This window comes from Podarcis gaigeae (genome assembly GCF_964106915.1).
Source record: "Podarcis gaigeae genome assembly, chromosome: 3".
Taxonomy (NCBI): Eukaryota; Metazoa; Chordata; class Lepidosauria; order Squamata; family Lacertidae; genus Podarcis; species Podarcis gaigeae.
The window spans coordinates 22,071,360-22,093,826 of NC_139680.1; the positions used below are offsets into that span (position 1 = coordinate 22,071,360).

A 22,467-nucleotide genomic window follows, 5' to 3' on the forward strand; every position below is an offset into this window, starting at 1 on the left:
ATTATAAAACTTAGATCTATGTAATAAGGCGTTTTCTTCGGGTGAAACTAGAGCAATCTTACCTGCCTTATGTTACTGCATGAGAGGCATCTGTGTTTTAAAAAGGAATTTTTAGCCCACACATTGGCTATTAACATGGTGATGTTTAATTTATGGTGGTTTTTTTTTTAAAAAAAAAATATTAATGGATATTTCCACTGGCATTTTGCCCCACAGTTAGCAAGAACAAAGTTCCATTTTGTTTCCAGACTCCTAAGTTTACGTTTGTTGAAATCTACTTCTCAAAAAAATAGAAAGACCCAGAAATTTTGGCATTGCGAAGTGTTTTATGTGATGACAGATTGACAACCGTAACATTTTATTTTTTGGGATGGCGTGACCTGCTGACTTCAGAGTCAAACAAAACTAATACAGTTAAAATGTCCAATTTGGATTACAGGGATTTGGGAATCCTTCTGGGGAGTACTGGCTGGGCAATGAGTTAGTTTCCCAACTAACCAATCAGAAGCAGTATGTTCTTAGAATACAGTTGAAGGACTGGGAAGCAAATGAGGCATATTCCTTATATGAACATTTCTATCTTGCAAACGAAGAACTAAAATACAGGTAAGTCAACGCTGAAAAGAGCTAGACCATTGCTCGTCTATAAACCTAATTGCTACTTTGTTTTTTTAATGTTATAACCATTTGACAAGGAACCAATATATTGACTTGAAAGATAATGGGAAATGGTGAAATGCAATATGCAGCAGAATCCTGTACACATGGCCTTTCCGATGGAAGCCCTGTTGAGTTCAACAGAAATTACTCCCCAGTATGCATGTATAGGATTGCAATCCTAAGCTCCTTTTTATTGTTTTGAAGATAGAAGCATGCCTATTCCCCATGGGTGGAAAATCACCTGCCGAGAGGGCATTTTGAGTGGAGAAATGGGCAGGAGGAAGCGTCAAGCAATTCCTCCACTTAAACTCAAAGCCTTCCCAGTTTGGGAAAAAGATACACCTTGTTCGGGCATCAGTCACTGAGTACAGATCACCATAGGATCTTTTCCATTGCCTTACTAGCTCTGACAGTCAATGAAGAATTCATGGTAATTTATTGTACATACGTACCATTCTATAATATTCGCTGCACCTCAAAAGGGACATTTTAGAGTTGGAAAAGGGGAAAAGGAAAGGGGAACCAAGATGATCAAGGTGCTAGGGAGACTCCTCTATGAGGAAAGGTTACAACATTTGGGCCTTTTTGTTTTAAGAAAAAAAAGGAAGAGTAAAAGGGGACATAATAGATTATGAAGTGTGGAGAAATTGGATAGCAAGAGGTTTTCCCTCTTATGAAACTAGAACCTGAGGTCATCCAATGGAGCGGAATAGTGGAAGAGCAAGGACAGACCAAAGAAAGTATAGTTAAATAATGGAGTTTGCATCCATCATATGTAGTGATGGCCACCAACATGGATGGCTTTAAAAATGAATAATAATAATAATAATATTAATAATAATAATAATAATAATTTAATTTATATGCCTCCTATGTGATTGGGTTTCCCCAGCCACTCTGGGCGGCTTACAACACATATAAAAACACAACAAAACATAAAGCATGAAAAAACAAAGTATCCTATATGAGCAACAAACAAACCAATAAATTAAAAGAAACTAAAAACAACAATAACAATAAACAGTTTACAGTTATGCCCAAATTAAAGTCACTGCCAACCCCAACTAAACATTTAACCAACACCAACCCAACAAAAACAAAACAGAGGAAGCAAAATTAGAACCGTTTAAAACATATTATCCAGTTGCCCCAACCCAAGAGCTGTTCCAGCAACGAATTTGTGGTGTAAGACTATGAGTGGCTACTAGATATGATGTCTATGTCCTCTGAATGCCAGTTGCTGGGCAGCACAATTGTGAAGAGTGCCGTTGTGCTCATGTCTTTGCATGTAGGCCTCCCAAGGGCATCTGACTGGGCACACTGAGAACAGGGTGCTGGGCTGGACAGACTAGAGTCTGCAGGGTTCTGCTTATATTAAAAAACGAAGTACAAAGAAAGATTTACTAGCAAGGACATTAGTTTTTACTTAGGTACAGCCCACTTAAGCATTCTGTGGGTCACAGCGATATCCTAAAGAAAGCTTCTGTTTCTTCTTCATAAGGAAGCAAAATATCATTCTGACTCCAACGTAAATATTTCCTCATCTGAAAATTGTTAGGCTCTACAGCAGGGATTTTTTTTTTAAATCAAGGCAATATAATCTTTATAAAGGTAACTTTTGCAAAATGGGTCACTGCCCTTGTCCATTTACATTATTAAAAAGCAATTTCTACAGAACAAGATAGCTGTCTGCAAATATAGGTCCTTTTGAAATGCAACCAAGTTTTTGAGCCACAAAACGTAGTGTTTGAAAACATGTTTCACTTACGAAACATAGATTATTTTGATAGTCAACCTGACGGTGAAGTTATATAGTAACACTACTTGAAAGCAGTTTCTGCTTATCATTTTGAAAACTTTGAAATGCAAAGCAGCTGAGAAAAAGCCAAAATAAACACTGATATAGATTAAATAAAATGGCGGCTGCTGAGGGAATCCAACATAAACTAGCAATGACAGTCTCCCCTAGCCACCCACTGAACATGATCCATGCACAGATATAGCCTGAAAAAGGCTGCATGTACCACCAAGATTTACATGTCTAGTGATTTCAGCTGTGCACACTTTCCCCAAAAGAAAATATGTAAATCTCGACTGGGAGATGGAGAGACTTGATCCAGACCTCACTGACTGCTGTTGTTCAAGCATCAGTCATTATATGTTGTGCATAGAGATTCTAAAGCTCGGTGTATTGTACCTATAAGCCATGATGATACAGGAAGCATTTGCTAGATCTGGCTTTGTCAGACATTAAATGTTTTCAAATGCACAGGTGGAATGGTTGCCAGAAAATGGCTTCAGATGTATGTCATCTGAATGCTCAGCGCTGAATCTGAGGCGATGTTCCCACGCTATATATCTGTAGCCATTTGCTGGCTTGCACTCACAGACATTTTCAAATGACAAGTAGGAAAATGTCAAAGGCCTTCACTTCATCAGGGCAATGAGACTGAATTATCAAACTTTGGATACATCCCCTTCAGGTTCTCTGTACTGCTCCTGAGACAGATCAGACTCCTTTCTGAATAACGTCTTAAATGTTTATAAATGCTAGCATAAAAAATAGACTCTGTTATATAGCAATTGGCTTGAACAGTCTCTTTCTTTCAGAATCTTAAGAGAAGCAGTGGGGGGCTGAGAACTTTTGAAAAATAAGACCACTTCTTGCAGGAATATAAATTGTAAGCTTTCTAATTCCAACTTGGATCTGCAAGGAAGAATACTTTCTGTGCCAAAACACCAGAGCACTAGTGTTATATCCCAGCTGAAGAACTGTATGTTTCAACAGGTCAAGCAATTCCATCAATGTGAATTTGCATACAAAAATTATATTTTGAAGAGGAAAAAACACTTCCTTTGGCTTTAGATCGCGAACAGAGAACCTGTGGTCCTTCCAGAAGGCTCTGGGCTGTAATTCAGTCACAGTTAATATCTATTCAAACCTCTTTGTTGTTTTTGCTAATCTAGTACAACAGTTCAGGAGCAAACAAGGCTATTTCTCTTCCAGAACAACACATTTTGTTGACAAGAAGTTCCTGGCATACTGTGTGCAAAAGACACATAGTAGATCATTAACTGGAGAGCAGAACAGGATACTTCTTGGAAAACGATTCCTTTCCAGCACAGACTTCACCACCACAATTGCTTCAGCATGTATTCGTTTGTTTCCCATTTTGCTTTTCTACAGGATCCACCTTAAAGGAGTTACAGGGACGGCAGGGAAAATAAGCAGCATAAGCCAACCAGGAAATGGTTTTAGCACAAAGGATGCAGACAATGACAAATGCATCTGCAAATGCTCACAAATGCTAACAGGAGGTAAGAGTAGCATTTTCTGCTCACTTCCTATTGTCAGGCTCTTCCTATTTCTGCTGGCGCTGAATCGAGCCATAAAAGTAGATTTTGCCATGGTATCTGGGCAAAACCATGAAAAGTCTGAAATGTTGCAATTTGATGGCTTCTACATTTTTCCATTTTGATGCTCACTTTTGAATAAATAGCACATAACCGATTAACCAAAAAATGGACACATTCAGTTGCCAGGGCTGTGCTCAACAGAACAGCAGTAAGCTCTGGTTTTACATCGCAGCAGCAAAATACCTGGGACACTGCGATACAACCACTAGGACTTTATGACTGCAAGGGTGCAATCTGCAATGTAGCTTGTCCAAGTCAGATATGCAGACAGACAGAGGAAGTGAAGAAAATATGGGAATGGCGAACAGTCAAATTATCAACTTTCTTCCTTCCTTTTGAACCGGTGTAATGTCACAATAATAGTATGACAGTGTTAACTGATGAAACCTGAGTACAAAGTACTGTGACCTATAGCTAAATCGGACCTTGGGATGCAACATAGAATTAGACAATGGCTGCATTTGGACTAAATGCTCAACCATGGTTTATCATTACAAGACTACACCTAGTCTCACCGGGCTCACATGCTCCCCTTCCTATCTTCTCTTTCTGCAAGGAGGAGATTCAAAAAAAGGTACAGTTTCCATTTTAGGTGTCATTTCAACACTAAATTGTGGTTAATCTTAACTACAGTTAGCAAAAACCAGACAGCCTAATAAACTATGGCTTGGCTTGTTTCCACTAACCATAGTTAATACTGCCCAAAGTTTGTGCAGTCTTGCCCGATGTAGACCGGCTGCAGTTAATACTACTAATAAAAAACCTCTTCCTTGTGGCTACGGGGAAGAGAGCAGAGTGCATGAGCTCAGGGGAGGCTAGGCTAGTTCTCCTAACTCTAAACTATAGTTTAGCGTTTCGTTCCAGCGTGCTTGGTGCAGCTGCAGTTAACTCTATGCAGGCACTTACTGGGCTCTAAGCGTTTTTGAACTCCTGGATTCCTCCCGATACCTCCAGTATCAGAGGCAAATACCGTATTTTTCGCTCTATAGGACGCAAGGACACCGGACAAAAGGACACACCTTGTTTTATAGGGGGGAGAACAAGAAAAAAAATTCTTCCCCTCTCTGCCCAGCGCCCCTTCAGCAAAGTGGCAGGAGGTGCTGCGCAGAGAGGGGGAGAATTCCCCCCCTTGTTTTCCCCCTCTAAAACAAGGTGCCGTTCAAGGTGCATTCAGTCACCTTCAGGCAGCTACCTTGGAAGCCTGGAGAGCGAGAGGGGTCGGTGCGCACCGACCCCTCTCGCTCTCCAAGCTTCAGGTTCCTTTTGACCTGCTCTTTGGGGCTGCTGGGGGGAAGCCCACCTCCAGCCCCAAAGAGCAGGTCGGGGAGCAGCGGAAAGGCGTAGTGGAGAGGCTGCTGCCATAGCCGCGCACCACCTCTCCAGCCGGGAGAGGGTCGCGGGGCTATGGCAATACCCCCACCTCCCGCAAAAGCCCACAGGAGCCGCACACCCTTTAAGGAGCACACGGCTCCTGTGGGCTTTTCTATGAGGAGGGAGAAGGGACTGACTGGCCGCGTCAGTCCCTTGTCCCTCCTGAGGAAAAGCCCGCAAGAGCCGCGCGGAGCTTGTGTGCGGCTTTTGGGGGCTTTTCCTGCCTGCCTTCCCCCTGCATTCGCTCCATAGGACGCACACACATTTCCCCTTCATTTTTGGAGGGGAAAAAGTGCGTCCTATAGAGCGAAAAATACGGTACTTCTGAATGCCAATTGCTGGGGCATAACAGTAGGAAAGCTCATATCCTGCTTGTGGGATTCCCATAGGCAAGTGGTTGGCCACTGTGGGAAACAGGATATTGAGCTGGATAGGCCTTTGGTCTGATCCAGCAGAGCTGTTCTTATGTTCCTACCACAGGAACTTCACTCTGTAAACACTGCAGCAACTGCTATTACGCATAGCAATAACAATTAGAAATAACTGTGCAGGCCCAGCAAAAGTAACTAGCGCCACTAGAACAGCTCATTTTTTAAACTCACAATTTTTAGATATATCTAGGAACTATAAAACCTAGAGAATGGCAACAGAGGGGATTCTGTTGCCCAGAAGCGGATAAAATTTGCAGGCACGGCATCCTCCTCTGAAGGGATGAATACTTTCCACATAAGAAAAGGATAGCTGCTGTGGTTTTCTTGCAAAAGAAAGCTTCAGGTTCTGGGGTGCCTGAAATAATTCCCTATGGTTTGGGATCAATTTGTATAACAACAGTGTTTATAAGAAAGGTGCCCCTAGAGAAGAAACCTGCTAATAGGTCCAGGGATTTTTGTGTTTGTGGGTCTTTTAAAGTTGACTGAGCAGAGAATTAAAAGGGGGCGATCAAATTTGATCCAGTGTGTTGAAGCACTTGATCCAGCACAAGGATCTCAGGATGAGTGCCAAGAGGGCTACATCATGTTGAACTTGTGCACTAAGATATATGTCTTTGATATAAAGCAGTTCCTGTTCAGCTTACTTAGAATGAGAGTAGCTAGAACAGCAGGTGTCAGGTGTATACGTGTATATAACATATACATGTGTATATAACATACATGTGTATATCACATCTACATATATTCTAGTATGTTGTGTATGTGTGATTATTTTAAGATTTATAAAAAAAAATCTGAGAATCTGTATAAACAACTTGAAAGCAATGCATCTATTATTATTTTTTCACACTCCCTTTCATTTATATTTTTTTTAACAGGATGGTGGTTTGATGCATGCGGTCCTTCCAATCTGAATGGCCTGTACTATCCATTGCGACAGAACACAAACAAATTTAAAGGAATTAAATGGTACTACTGGAAAGGCGCAGGCTACTCTCTCAAGGCCACAACTATGATGATCCGACCAGCAGATTTCTAAAAACATTTGCTCTTTGTATGAAGTGCCTATTGAAATAACTTCAAAATACTATATTTGAGAAATATTTTAAGACCCCAGATGCAGCTTAACTGGTTTTTTCCCGCCTGGATAACATGCACATATATCCTTCGGGAATCAGCTTGTTTTCAACAGCCACTGAATTTCATCGCAATTAAATGTCAAGCAAGAAGAGGTATCTGATGCAATAATGATTTGGCAAAAGAGAACAATAAAAGGACTCCCAACCAGCTTAAGGTGTTTGTGCATAACTGGAACTGTGAAATACATCTAGATCATAAACAGAAATTACTTAAGCTTTCGAAGTGATTCTTTATGCCCTTTTACTGAACTTTAATGGCTGCCTTAAAACAAGGGACACTTATTTGGTCATCTTTATTGTATTCCTATTCCTATCTCATGCCATGGTTGTAATTATGTACATAAGCACATTGTTTTGTAATTACTTCCTGTAGTCTGATTCCTACCATTTGTAATCACATATTTGGGGATATTTGGTAGCCCATACTAGTATATTTAATAAGGATTTGTAAAAAATATTTCTATGCTTTACATCCAGTACCAAGTATATAATAATAGACAACTATTTCCCCCTTTTAATATATCAGATATTTCCATCAGTATTTTAAAAGTCAGAATAGCCCTGCAACACATATTGTGTGGTTAAATATATTTTGTAGGAAAATTGCACTTTTCTTCTTCTTTCCTAGTTCCTTTATGTTTAAATAATACCCAGTAGTTGGGACATTTCTCGGTATTTTGGATGCATTTAAACAACAGCAAGCTGTTTCTGCTTTCTCTGAGAATTAAGTACAGATTAGAGCAGGAGTATCGGGACCAGCTTCCAGGGTGAAAGTTGACATTCTGATAACAGATGATTGACAGGAGGGTTGCCCCCACCCACCTGTCAAAAGCCTTTCCACAACATTTCCATTTAGGAATCACACCATAAGGGATGTTGTCAGCCCCATGTCTGGTGAATGGGGTGGTTTCATTAGAAATTTTACATGACTTGAAAGTTTGAATATTCCCGTACTAACAGGCCTTTGTCAAGAGAAGGTAAAGGGGAAGAATTTTTTTTGTCACCATTTGATTGGATATATTGTGAGCACACTTCTGTTGTTGATCCATATTCCAAGATAAAAAATTGACTTATTTCTGAATAAGTTAAAAAGTAAATCATGTATTACTTACTGGGGCTGCAGGGAAATCCACAGAGAGCTCATAGGGTTCTTCAGACATCCAGTGGCCGTATTCAAGAGACCACAACACCTACAAAAAGATCAAACTATATTTAGTTGTAATCAGAAACTGAAGAGTAGTCTCTATGAATACATAAATAAAATAAATCAGAAGTTGAGCAGGCAGCACTATATTGGGGTTCTACTCCCCATGTCAGATTCTGGGAAGCTATGAATTATACATATAGACGTATCATGGCAAAGAAAACATGGCACTATAAATTTTAGTCTACTTAAACTGTTTCTCAGAAGTGATATACTACTGTGCATTAAGACAAGATGAAAACTTAAAAGTCAAGGAAAAACACTAAGGAAAAGCTCAATGAAGGTTAAGGGTTTCCAAGTCTGTAGATATGGGTCGGACCCACAGTATTATTTCAGGTGTTTGGGATTTGGGGCATTTTTTTCTTTTCTTTCCTCCCTCTTTAAACAGATGTCCATGCTGCATCAGAGACTCCCTTTGAGGTGCCCTCAGTTTGAGAAGCAACTTTGCTGCATTACAAGGCAATCAGCTGTTCAAGAAGCACAACCTCAATGCTCTTTTGAAAATGGAAAGCAACTGCCCATGTCTTCGGATCCTGGCCATTGAGCCCAAGCTCTACTTATTTCTTTTCTAGCACACTGTTCATTCATGATCTCAGGGTGGGCTACAGCATAAGGGGTTAAAACAACACCTTCACTATCAAACAGATAAAACACCTCACTTAAAGTAGTCATAAAAAGGTAAAGGTAAAGGACCCTTGACAGTTAAGTCCAGTCACGAACGACTCTGGAGTTGCAGCGCTCATCTCGCTTTACTGGCCGAGGGAGCTGACGTTTGTCCGCAGACAGTTTTTCCGGGTCATGTGGCCAGCATGACTAAGCCGCTTCTGGCGAAACCAGAGCAGTGCACGGAAATGGCATTTACCTTCCCGCCAGAGCGGTACCTACTTATCTACTTGCGCTGGTGTGCTTTCGAACTGCTAGGTTGGCAGGAGCAGGGAATGAGCAACGGGAGCTCACCCCGTCGCGGGGATTTGGACCACCGACCTTCCAATTGGCAAGCCCAAGGCTCTGTGATTTACACCACAGTGTCACCCGTAGTCATAGGCAACTCCAAACTTTCTTAAAACTAAGCTACAACTGTGGAATTGAACTCCATCAAACTAAGGCAAAGGCTTGAGGTAAACAAGATTGGCGCCAATTGTACTTCAGCAAGTGAGGTACCTCTGCAAAGAGGACCGCTGCAAGAGAATACCAATGTTGATGTTAAAAAACGAGTCTTGTGGCACTTAGAGAGCAACAAAGGAAGCACAGCATAGCTTTTCATGCACTACAGTCATAAGATGCTGTCTTATTATGGCACTGGATGATCATGAAAGCTAAAGGTGCCACACAACCCCTTGTTGCTTTTGCTGCTGACTAAGGCTGCAGTGCTATACCCACTGACTTGGGAGCAAGCCCCATTGAAATCAGTAGGATTTATTTCACAGTAGACATGGTTACGATTGGGCTGTAACATGGTTGATGTAGGATTGAGCTGGAAAACAATGTAGCATAGAAACCAAGCTTGCTTGGCTGTTTTGAACAGATCTGATGAAAAATTCAAATATGTCTTATATCGGCCTGCAACTATGCCACTACTTAGTGGCATACATTGCAACTATGCCACTAGTCCCATGAGACAGAGAAGTAGAGGGGAACAGTGACTTTTATCTGTGCAGCATTAACTGCGAGTAAAAATCTACTTTCTTGCTACAGACCCAAGCATCTACCAAATTTGTGTTCCTTAGATGCGTGAGTGGCTCCCCTTGATAGCATGTTTGTGGTTCAGCAGCCTATAACTGTGGAAAAGACCTGGGGGAAGTCAGAAAACCTCCTTTGTGTATGGCTTTTTTGGCCCTAAAAAGTCACCCACTTGTAGCTGGTGATCTTTGGCTACAAGTATATTTACCAAGTTTATTGCTTCTTTTATTTGGCAATCTGGTTAGAAAAAGGTTTCGGATGCAAAGCACAGTTGTTGATTTATTTCGGCAATCTGCAGCAATTCAAAACTCTCTCAAGTTATGAAAATTTAATAAAACTTAAGTTTTTTAAAAATATGTATTCTCGGCTCCCACACTACATAGGACACACGTGCAAGGATATGAACAAATAGTTTAGGCTTCCTTGCACCAACTGGCCATCCTTCCTCAGCTGTAACTTGACTGTAATTACAGTAGCTAACTCCACTGGCAATTTCTGTCTCTCGGTGCTATGCAAAATTAGATAATGTATGAAACAATAAAACAGACAGCAAAAATCAAAGCCATTCATTGTTAGATCAGTGGTCAGCAGCTGGGGTGTTCGTAACAATTATTTAACATGCCCATACCAGGAAGGGCCATTACAAAGAGAGCTGAACAAAAGATCAAAACAAGTGCACTTGAAAACGGTTCAATGACTTTTTCCACAGGAACAATATGACATCCTCTGTTATGTGTGTCACTTCCGCCACTAGCTTCTATTTAAGAAAAAGACTGGGATGTGTTCTGTCACAAATTTTCACCAATAAAAGATTTAATGCAATTATTGTCTGGTAAGTGAGGGAAGTACATTGCTAACAGCATCCGGTGACTTGCCAAATCTTTGCCAACTCATGGTAATCCTTCTTAAATCAACAAAGGGGTTGTGGCTCAGAAGCATTAATGGTTGAATGAAGGCCTCTCAATTGTCTCTGAAAGCTCTTGGAGTAATAATGGACCATTTCAAACAAAGCAATAAACCATGTTTTAGTGCTAGGCAAAATGCCTGAGTGAATCTTCTGCTTTCTGCACACCCATCTTGTTTTCCTGAGTGGATAGGGTGACTTTGCTAACATTCAAAGTGACTTTCTCTGCATATAAACCAAAGACCTTGGGTTAGTCTCAAACTCTTGTCCATTTCAAAATATGCTAACTTTAAACCATGGGTTTGTTTAATTAAGGCGGCATTTGTGATAAACTACAATCCCCGGTTCACACACAACAAGCAGAAATAAGGAGAAAGTGGAATTAAATACTGGCTCCATCACCAAATTCTTGGAGCTTTTCCCAGGCTCACCCCCCCCCATTCTTTTCTTTTTTTTTCTGTTCCTGGACCTCAAGGGCTCTTCCAGTTTGTCCTACTCAAATACCAGATTATTTTATCTGAGAAGTTTGCAATGCACAGTACACATGACACACAAGTTATCCAGGTCACTTTGAATGTTGCTAATGGAAAGACCATCACTGAGAAAAGAAGATACTTGTGAAATATAACATTTCAAGAGATTCCGGTATGGCTAACGTAACACTAAATAGGGGAAAACAGAAAGCAAACATTAGACAATGCAGTTCAAATCTTCAAAAAACAAGTTGTGTAAAAGTTTTAGTTTAAAAGTACTTATTAATGTACAATTGCAGGCCATACCTATTGGTTGTATTTACAGGCATGATTCAGAAACATCTAGCCAGATATCATTTATTTCAACATGGTTTCAGAAAATATGATCCATCTGGCACAAAAGTCCCATGGCATTAAATAACTTCCTGTTTCTGCAGCTGTGTTTGATTCCTTCCCAATCCTGGGACAGTGGGGCTTCAGTTGCCTTTTGCTTATAATCTATTTTTCTTAAAATAACTATGTAGAGTCTGAATACTAGTTTACCATACTTTTGAATGTCTGTGCTTTATCCCATTAGATTTTAAAATAATGTAGAAAATATATGTAAACCCCTCGCTGTTATTTCTGGAGTTTATTTGTAGGCTGATTTAATGCTGAAAGCAACTCCTATACAGTGGTGCCTCGCAAGACGAAAATAATTTGTTCCGCGAGTCTCTTCGTCTAGCGGTTTTTTCGTCTTGCGAAGCACGGCCATTAGCGGCTTAGCGCTATTAGCGGCTTAGCGGCTATTAGTGGCTTAGAAAAAGGGGGGGAAAAGGGAAAAAACTCGCAAGACGTTTTCGTCTTGTGAAGCAAGCCCATAGGGAAATTCGTCTTGCGAAGCACCTCGAAAAACGGAAAACCCTTTCGTCTAGCGAGTTTTTCGTCTTGCGAGGCATTCGTCTTGCGGGGCACCACTGTACAGTGAATTGAAAATCTAGATTGAGGTGGGGAATCTTTTGGCCTAGCAGGCCAGATCCCTATCTGTCCCAACCTTGTGGGCCAACTTTGACGAGTGAGCAGGATGACCCACCTGTCAATTACCTCATGCCATTATGATGCCAGAGGATTGACACCCATCCATCTGACAAAATCCCTTGTGCAGCACTTTCCAAGTGCCTAACAGTCAGTAGTATTGCAGTTCCCAAGAGCCTTTGCCAGCCTTATGTCTTCCTGTGCCAAGCATAGGGCTAGCAAAGCTGATTTCTGCAGGGATCAGCTGCACAATCGAGTTCCCCAAGGGGAATTTGGTCATGCAAGTTGACTCCTCAGGCTTTAATGTCAACTTCATTCCTGCTTTCTGGAAAGACCAGCTGCATGGTCAAGTTCCCCATAGAGAAGTTAACTGCATAGCTGATCCAGCCTGCTCCGGACCTGACATCACATCTGCTGGGTCAAATTTGGAGGTTCTCCACCCCAATCTAGATGAATTAAGCATATTCTCATGGTTTAATACAGGCTTCCTCAAACGTGGCCCTCCAGATGTTTTGAGACTACAATTCCCACCATCCCTGACAACTGGTCCTGCTAGCTAGGGATCATGGGAGTTGTAGGCCAAAAACATCTGGAGGGCCGAGTTTGAGGAAGCCTGGTTTAACATGTATGTTCAGTTCAATGTTCACCAAACCATCATCAGATGTTCAGCAAAAGTTGTAGTACTGGATAGCATCCAGAAAATGGCAAGCAGAAATCTGTTTGTACAATGGAGCTTTCTCACCTCCCTTTCCCCCTTGTAAAGTCAGTCCTGAGGGTTGGAGGAATGATATGATATGATGCATGATATTGATATGCGACAAAGAGCTGCAGCTGTGTGTGTGTGTGGAAATTAGAGGCCTTGCCCCTTTTACTCACACAAGGGGCTCCTCCCCAATGTAATAATCTAGCAACAGTCATCCATCACCATATGGGTGGAATCAGTTATTGCTTTAGTTCTGTTTCCTGATTACTTACTGACAACAGAAAACAAACATCCATCCTAAAATTAATTTCCCTTTGGTTTGGGGTGCAGAGTGGCCTGAATCCTTTAGTCTCTGCTGTGTTCCCAATACCCACCCACCCCCAACTCCATGCCTGCAGTTTGGGTTTGCTTTGGGGGAAACGAAACTCTCAATGGGAACATTGTACATTAACAGAATGCAAAAGAAATGTGGAAATAACAATGCTTAAGTTCAGAAGTTTGTATCGATTGCCTTATGTATGACTGTTGCAAAACCTGAAGCTATCCTGATCATCAGCACACCTGAAACATTTCACGTAATGGAGGATTATGTGTTCATTTAGAAGTAGCTAAAAATATCAAATAGTTAAGGAAAGAGAAGAAACAATGAATGGATGGTCAGCCATATTACTTACCCATTCGTAACATAGAATCCAACAGCCGCGAGCAATTCCCATCAATATGTTTAAAGTACGACGGGGGCTCCCTGCAATCACATGGCTTGTATTGTCACGCACTTCATCTGAAAACAGAAAGCCTCCCAACTTCTTTACCACCTGAACAACCACATTCTGCTTCCTTCAAAGAGAGATGGAGAGAAGTCCATAATACAAGTTAATATGGCTACATAGAATATTTTTGAAATTGTTGATTTTTTAAAATTGCTAAATACATATCATTACATATCCATAAGCACTGAAAAAACATCAGCACAAATATGCTGGTCTTGACTTAGGCTGCAACTTTAAGGACAAGTAAGATTTGGGGGCTGCGGCATAAACATACAGTAGGTTGCACCGCCAGTCATGCTTCTTCACTGACATGTGTTTCTCCATATAGGCAATGATTTTTAGGGTTTACATACACAAACTCACAGATATATCCCTAAGAAGCAAAGTATTTCAGAAACCACCACTAGACAGAATGGAAAGTGCAAGTTTGTCAGATGCTCTTTGCTAAGTACATGGAGAAGTCTTGCTGCGCATCTGCATATTATGGCAGGTGCCCTCAACATCTGGTTTATTTGTAACATCCCTTAGAAAATAGCATGTGTTCTATAGTACCTGTTGCACAAAAGTAACTAAAATAGATTTGTTATGGTGTTTTTTTAAAAAAATTAGAAAACTACAGCAAACATCAGAGCCCAAAGTCCAAAAGTTAGACTCTGTGTATACTTAAATTTCAACTTTCTAATCACATGTTATATTTTCTAGCAGTAGCTTTGCTAGTTATAGCTTGGTGTGCTCAACTCTATACATGGTATCCAGCTAAACAATTCCACTAGCAGAAGCATTTCTGGTTGCATAACGCAACTCCACCCCTTCCCCAGACGCCTTGTGAATCTGTTCCGGAGGATCCAGGGAAGAAGTAGTTCTCTGGTGCTTCTGCTAGCAAAACTGTTTAGTTGAATGCTGCCCTGTTATTCCTACCGTAGTCAACCAAACCTTGCCATTTAAGTTACATAGCCCTGTAATTTGTTGTTTAGTCGTTTAATCGTGTCCGACTCTTCGTGACCCCATGGACCAGAGCACGCCAGGCACTCCTGTCTTCCACAACCTCCCACAGCTTGGTCAAACTCATGTTCGTAGTTTCAAGAACACTGTCCAACCATCTCGTCCTCTGTCGTCCCCTTCTCCTTGTGCCCTCAATCTTTCCCAGCATCAGGGTCTTTTCCAGGGAGTCTTCTCTTCTCATGTGGTGGGCAAAGTATTGGAGCCTCAGCTTCAGGATCTGTCCTTCCAGTGAGCACCCAGGGCTGGTTTCCTTCAGAATGGAGAGGTTTGATCTGCTTGCAGTCCATGGGACTCTCAAGAGTCTCCTCCAGCTCCATAATTCAAAAGCACCAATTCTTCGGCAATCAGCCTTCTTTATGGTCCAGATCTCACTTCCATACATCACTACTGGGAAAACCATGGCTTTAACTATATGGACCTTTGTTGGCAAGGTGATGTCTCTGTAATACTAGTTCTATAATGCTGCCATTATGATCCAATGAAGAGTAACTATGCGAAGGACAGCAAGGACAAGTGCACTAGCTCTGCCCCCTTCCATCACCGTTCCGGTCACCTTCAACCTATAGAGGATGGCTGTGTGAAGAGGGGAGCTTCGTGTATTTGCAAAGGTTTGAAAACGTTCTTCCCCCCATTTGGGAACCCTCATTTCTTTCAGCGTTCCAAAAGAGGTGTGGAGCTTCCACAGATACCAGAAGCTCCCCTCTTCAGAAAATCATCATCCATAAGTTGAGTGTGACAGGACAATGATGGAAGGTAAGAGGAACTAGCGTTCCACTGACCCGCCTCACATGTTTACACTTCACTGGCTTGTAATACCTGCCTGGGTCTACAAACCAAGATATACGCAGGCAGGAATGTCATCAAAATATCTAGTACTTACTCAGAAGGCATGCTTGTCATCACCAATGTTCTTGATGGCTACAGGGTTAAGGAAGGAAAGAAGAAAGAGCATGTCAAACAAGTATGAGACATTTCCACCCAGAGTTGTAGTTATCAACCTTCCACTGAAGACATAAAGATGTAAATCATAAGAAGATTAAAGTTTCCCCTTACTGGTTATATAGTACCATATATGGAGGTTATGCCAGAAGTATCCAGTAAAAGCAAGATTTTATTTTGTTTCTGTTCACATAGCCTCTGTTGGGAAGAAAGGTTGAGTGCTGGGCCATGCTCAAGCAAGTCTTTTCTAATCAAATCAAATCTGTGGCCATTTGGTGTCAACATAGCATCATACACACAGTAGAGGGACTTCATCCCCCCCTTCACTGCTCTTATACACTGAAAGGACACAGGACGGGGTTGTGGGATCAAGCTGGCTAGCTTCACACTCCTGCTGCCAATGCACATGCTTGGGCACACCCTGTCAAGCTCTGAGTTTGGTGGTCATTCTGCGGCTATTCTGTATGCATAGCACTTATTCACATGTGGGGAATTCCTGAATGGTCCTGAATTTCCTGCTTTGTTGGTCAGCAGGGGTCACGGCCACAGCATGCACTGATGGAGAGAGAGCAGTGCTAGCCACACCCTCTCTCGTGCATACAGCATGTAATGAGGCTTGTGTGAATACCCCCAATATGCAAATACTATGTACAGTATGTACAGAATAAGAGGATTGTTGGTTATTCATTTTGATGGCCAGGATTCTTTAATACTGGGGGGGGGGGTGTAGCTTTAGACATGAAGTCCATTGAGCCTGAACTTGCCTCTATCTCTCGTTAAACTGTAAATGCACTGTTATGGACTTGCCTCCACTGCCTACAGAGGTGATGCAACCATTAAATAATTTGAACATCCTTGATTAATCATATTAAGTTCTGTTGTGCTCTAATCTGCAAGACACACCAAGTGATTTTATTATTTCAGAGAACATGTCATTTAGATAAGTGAATAGATTGAAGCATTGGACAGATAAATTCAATTACACACACACACATTCTCTCTCTCTTTCCCCTACTGAAGTATATTAAAGAACACATTAGCAAATCCACAACAAATTATCGGTACAGTACTAAGCAAAAGATGCACACACAGGCAAGCCCCACACCCACTCGGAACCACATCAGAGACTTTGGAAAAGTACTTTGATTCCTGTGTTTGTACATGGAACTGAGCAACACTGAAAAGAACACTTTAAGCTGCCAACTACTCAAAAATTGGCAGCCATTTAATAATTTGTTTGTACCCACTGACTATAAGTGGGACCTGTAATCAAATGGCAGTGTGAAGTCTTCCTCCTCAGTGCACAAGTCTGTTGGACATACCCTCTAACATGACACTTTGTTCCAATTTCCTTCCACCTAGTTCTCCATCATTCCTCTCCCCACAAAGTCAGTGGCAACTAAGCATGCTGACTGGGCAGCTTTTTAATATTCTTCCCCCCGCCCCCGATTACTGATATCTCCCTCTTGTGCGACATAAGTGACATTCACTCTTGAACTTTGAAAATATAGGAAATATTTATATAGGAATATATATGACATATACAATATATCATAATATATAATGCATCTATCTATCTATCTATCTATCTATCTATCTACCTACCTACCTACCTACCTATCTAGGTGGCACTGTGGTCTAAACCACTGAGCCTCTTGGGCTTGCTGATCAGAAGGTCAGCGGTTTGAATCCCTGTGACGGGGTGAGCTCCTGTTGCTTGGTCCCAGCTCCTGCCAACCTAGCAGTTCGAAAGCAAATAGATAAATGGGTACTGCTCTGGTGGGAAGGTAAACGATGTTTCCGTGTGCTGCTCTGGTTTTGCCAGAAACAGCTTAGTCATGCTGGCCACATGACCCAGAAAAACTGTCTGCGGACAAACGCCAGCTCCTTCGGCCAGTAAAGCAAGATGAGCGCTGCAACCCCAGAGTCGTCTGCGACTGGACTTAACGGTCAGGGGTCCCTTCATCTATCCATCTATCTATCTATCTATCTATCTATCTATCTATCTATCTATCTATCTAGATAAAATAATAGAATAGAATTGGAAAATTGGAAAATTATCCATTGATACCCTTCAAAATGAAATGTTTCCCAGGCAGCTTAAAATATAGACTATAATAAAGCCATTAAAAGGAACATAATAAAATACATCAAGGCAGAATGCTTTTCAAACCAAATTTAAGAGCCATTAAGCATCGATCCCCACAATAACAAAGTCAAGGAGTTGAGAGCCAAAATGGGGCCACCACAGAGAAAAGAGGGAGGGAACCATGAAATATAATGATATATATTTCCTAAATTAGGAGGCAACGCTCCCCCCAGCCCCCCAACAAGAAAGAGCCTTATGAGGATAAGTATGTGCCGTGTCATAGTTGAGTTTCAATTGAAAAAGAAACTCAGAAAAACAGAATCCACGTTCTGTTTGGAAGGAATGGCTTTCTGGAACTCTGAACAGGAACACTTCCGTAGGAATAGACGGAAACATTTTGCTGCATGCCCCACTGATCAGGCTGTTGATTCCCTGATTTAGTACCCCTTGCCCCTCATGCTAAAACTCACCGTGGAGAGGGCAGGGAAGACAGGAACAATACTGGCACCTCTCTTCCCTGCCCCCCCAGGAAGGCAAATATCAGATGGATGGGTGATTTAAGAATGCTACACATGGAAGGAAGTTTTTCTCCAGAGCTGTATCCCTATAATGCACTTCCTATATGCCTATTTCCATGCATACTGTATGGGTTCCTTGATATTCTGACCAGGCACACTCACCTTTTTGAGTCTCATTAATTTCTCACTAGGCTCATTCACTTGGTCACACAAAAATTCACATGAACCACCTTTGACTTCAGCCATGGACAAATTGTCACCACCTAGAAACCAAGGTCATTCAAAACAGCAGTAAATAATCTGGAAAAAGGAATAAGATTAGATGCAGCACTGTACATAAAAAACCCCACAATTTTTGTAGAATGGACATTTTTCAAAATGTGACTGATGCGACTCTTTCAAGCTGTGTAGAATTAAATGCCATGCTATTACAAACTTTCCGTTTGTACCAGCCTTTCAAAGACCCCCCCTCTCCCATGCTGTTCTGGGGGTTCTCCCACCCCCCAAGTCAATTTCAAGGGGTGAAGGGGTGCACAGAGGAGGGAAGAGCTTCCATTGACAGGGCTCCTTAGGTGAATCCCACCCTGGACCTCCCTCCAAACATATGGGGTTTCCCAATATTATGTAAATTATTTTCATCTTACAGTCTACTATTTTCAGCACAAAATATTTGAAACAAATAGGTGAACCCATTGCTGTTGGTTAAAATGTGGCAAGTTTAATAATGTCATTAATGAAAATTATATTTCAATATAATTTAGATTGTTTACAGTACAATCCTATTTCTGTCTCCTCAGAAGTAAGCCCCTTTGAGTTCATATGGACTTACTCCCAGGTGAGTGTGCACAGGACTGCAGCCTTAATATTGTCTTTTACTTTGCTATATAGACATTATATATACCATATTTGGTATATACAGTATTCATTTAGTACAAACAAACTTTCATAAAGCAATTGCGAACTTTTCCATATTATTTTTTCCTGTATAGGTAAAGGTAAAGGGACCCCTGACCTTTAGGTCGTCATGGCCGACTCTGGGGTTGCGGCGCTCATCTCGCTTTATTGGCCAAGGGAGCCAGCATACAGCTTCCGGGTCATGTGGCCAGCAAGACTAAGCCGCTTCTGGTGAACGAGAGCAAAGCATGGAAACGCCATTTACCTTCCCGCCAGACTCTACTTGCACTTTGACGTGCTGTTGAACTGCTAGGTTGGCAGGAGCAGGGACTGAGCAACGGGAGCTCACCCCGTCACGGGGATTCGAACCGCCGACCTTCTGATCGGCAAGTCCTAGGCTCTGTGGTTTAACCCACAGCACCACCCGCGTTCCTATATATTTTCCTGTATATTCACCCACAATTCAAGTGTTACACAATGCAAATGGTATATTTAAGAAAAGCTGATATTCAAGACACCTGTCATCTTTTAATACCAGCGATGATACTAGATAAAAATGAAATATGAACTTCAACTGTATGCATTTTTTTCTTGGCAAAAAAGTAAGTTTCAGAGCTACTGATATTAAATCTGTGTTTGCATCAATTAGGATAAAGTACAGACTGATGCCACTGAAGTCTCCTTCAAGATGTTCTAGTCCCTAAACAAAGTTACTTTGTCAATTTTTTTGAGCCAGATTGTGGGTACAAAACCTTATTTTGCTAGATTTTTTTTAACCATACACATTCATACTTCCTAAGAGGCAAGACCCTTTTAGAGTAAGCTCCAGATCCATATACTGTGTTCCTCCTGTATTCTTTGGATTCTAGCCATAGTATTTATTGCCTAGATATCAAGTTTAACTTTTAGCCTTGCCGATTATGAATGTACATGCATTCAGTTGCCCACTAATTCAGGAAACTGTATCATTTGAGGTGAAATGTTTACGACTTTGTAATCAGCGGTTATAGAAACTCCCTGAACATACATTAATGCATTTTCAGGAGTCTACAAATACATCACCGGGGCCTACTGTAAACTTAACTTAAACATCCAGCAGAGAACATTTCTAGTTAGCATACTTTACTGGAGAAGTATTAAGTTTTTAAAAGAGTCTTGTAATACAGGGTGGTAGAAAATATCTCTTTCAAAATGGAATGAGGCTGGGTCTTATGCAGAACATGGTCAAGTCCTGGGTTGCATGAAGAGGATTGCTAGAAGCACCCATTTCCAGTTGCTTCTCCCCTAAAAAATGTTCAGGAACCAAGGTTTTGGGGGGGCTTTGTAGAGCAGGAAGAGAGAAAGCCAAGTTTTACTAATAGAAACTCACTTTGCACTTCATTCTTGAAATAGCAACTTCCATGTGCAACCCCCAGGAACGTTTTTATTACCGCTCACCTTGTGAGTTTGAAACAAGGACAGAATGGGAGGTTAACCCTAAATAGGAGAGATTTAGGTCATCTCAAATATTGGTCTTCAGGCCTGATCCAAGATGGGTCACAGCAGAAGCACTATCACCATTCAAATATATGGTAAACTATTAAGAAATAGGTCCCCAAATGCATGTTTAGGTTAAAGGTGAATCCTGAGTCTGAAATGGTTGAAAATTCACAAATTAGAAGTTCTAGGACATAAATGAGGCAGGGTAGGGTTCACTGGATAGTGGAAATAGCAGCACTTATCAACAGCATTTGATAGCAGTAGTATGGCACTTGGTATGGATTTATTACTTATTTTTTGAACAATATCCTTAGTTTGCTGCTACATAACAACAGTCTTGTTGCACCTTAAAAATGAAGAAATTATGGCATATGCTTTTGTGGGCTCGAGACTATTTTTATATCTGAGTGACATTTCTATATTTTCACAAGACTGAAAGATTTCTACCCTATACTTGCATATGTTTAAGGGGACTCAGCCTGCAAAAGCTTATGCCATATTATATTTCCTCATCTTCAAGGTGCCAAAGACAATGGTAACCCCAAAGAGAACCATCAGACAGAGATCCAAATAGCTGCAGATGCATATATGATTAACAACCTTTCTACAGTTCCCTGAGCTGCCTGAAAAAGCTAAGAAACTCCCCTTCTGCATATAAGCGATATCTGATTTAGTGTAAAATGCTGCAGCAAAGTGATGGAGCCATGGTGAATCCATGAAAGTGTCTGGTTATATGCAGAGGGCTCTGGTTTATTAAGCTATGCATGCCTCAGTTAAATACCCATGAGGAGGGGCTGTGGGACAAACCCCTCCCATAGAATCTGGAGCTTGTGGTTTTACTTAATTAGTATGGGATGAAAATGCTGCACCGTAGCTCCAATGCTAATAGATTATCATTAGGAAAGGCCTGTACATACATTTGTGAACCAACTCTAAGAAATACTGGATGTGTTTCATTGTATGGTCAAATGATCAAATGTTTATTTAGCATGTTTATTTAACTTGAATTTAGCAAATAAAGCTGTAACTTTGAAAGTTGTTCTGTATTATATTTGCAATTGGCATCCATTTATTGTTCTACCGCACATCACTGCTGAAAAATTTGCATTCAGTTTAGACATTAAGAGGAAGGCAGGGTTGTTATTTTCTCCATGCAATGATCAAATTATTCACTCCAAATGTGAGATTTGAATTCTGGCTGATCGTTGACTTCAGAAATCAACACAATGAGGTTTACTTAGAATACATGTAAAGCAATCTCTCATTATAGCCTGAGCAAGTTTTCTCAGAAGTAAATTCCACTAGCGCCAGTGAAGTATACTTCTTAAACTGGCAATCCCATATAAACATACTTGGGAGCAAGACCCACTGAACTGAACAACACTTGTAATAAATAGAAGACGCTGACTTTTTTTAAAAAAGCTTGTTCTTTACTAGAATAAATGAATTATTTTACATTTAGTACATTCTTAAATCACTATCTACATCACAGAAACTGAGAGACAAAAGCAATAAATAAACCTGTTTTGAGAATCAAGTAATTTTTGCTGAAAATCTGAAATTGTATTCATTACATATGCCACATTTTTAATAATCATATACATACATTTTTAATCCGTAATAATTCTGTTCAGGGGTTCTTTTTAAAAATTCAATTCACAAAACACATGTAACTGCATATGCTTCATTTTCACCATTTTACCCCCACTTTCACTTGACTAAACAAGACTTCCCATACACAAGAGTGTATATGGACTATACATTGTATTTTGCTTGAAAT

The 22,467-nt window shown here is 40.9% G+C and overlaps 2 protein-coding genes across 2 annotated transcripts in view; one reads left to right on the forward strand and one right to left on the reverse strand.

The window, feature by feature from the left end:
- The window catches only part of ANGPT2 (angiopoietin 2), a 46,775-nt gene extending 38,660 nt beyond the window's left edge, over nt 1–8,115 (forward strand). The window contains exons 7-9 of the mRNA XM_083730500.1: nt 440–606; nt 3,848–3,978; nt 6,758–8,115. Of these exons, the coding sequence (XP_083586626.1) occupies nt 440–606; nt 3,848–3,978; nt 6,758–6,918 (459 nt within the window). The 3' untranslated portion in view covers nt 6,919–8,115. The remainder of the gene's footprint in view (nt 1–439; nt 607–3,847; nt 3,979–6,757) is intronic.
- The window catches only part of MCPH1 (microcephalin 1), a 107,854-nt gene that overhangs the window by 73,111 nt on the left and 12,276 nt on the right, over nt 1–22,467 (reverse strand). The window contains exons 9-11 of the mRNA XM_083731749.1: nt 15,649–15,686; nt 13,671–13,833; nt 8,131–8,208 (exon numbers count right to left, since the gene is read on the reverse strand). Coding sequence (XP_083587875.1) covers nt 8,131–8,208; nt 13,671–13,833; nt 15,649–15,686 — 279 coding nt within the window. The remainder of the gene's footprint in view (nt 1–8,130; nt 8,209–13,670; nt 13,834–15,648; nt 15,687–22,467) is intronic.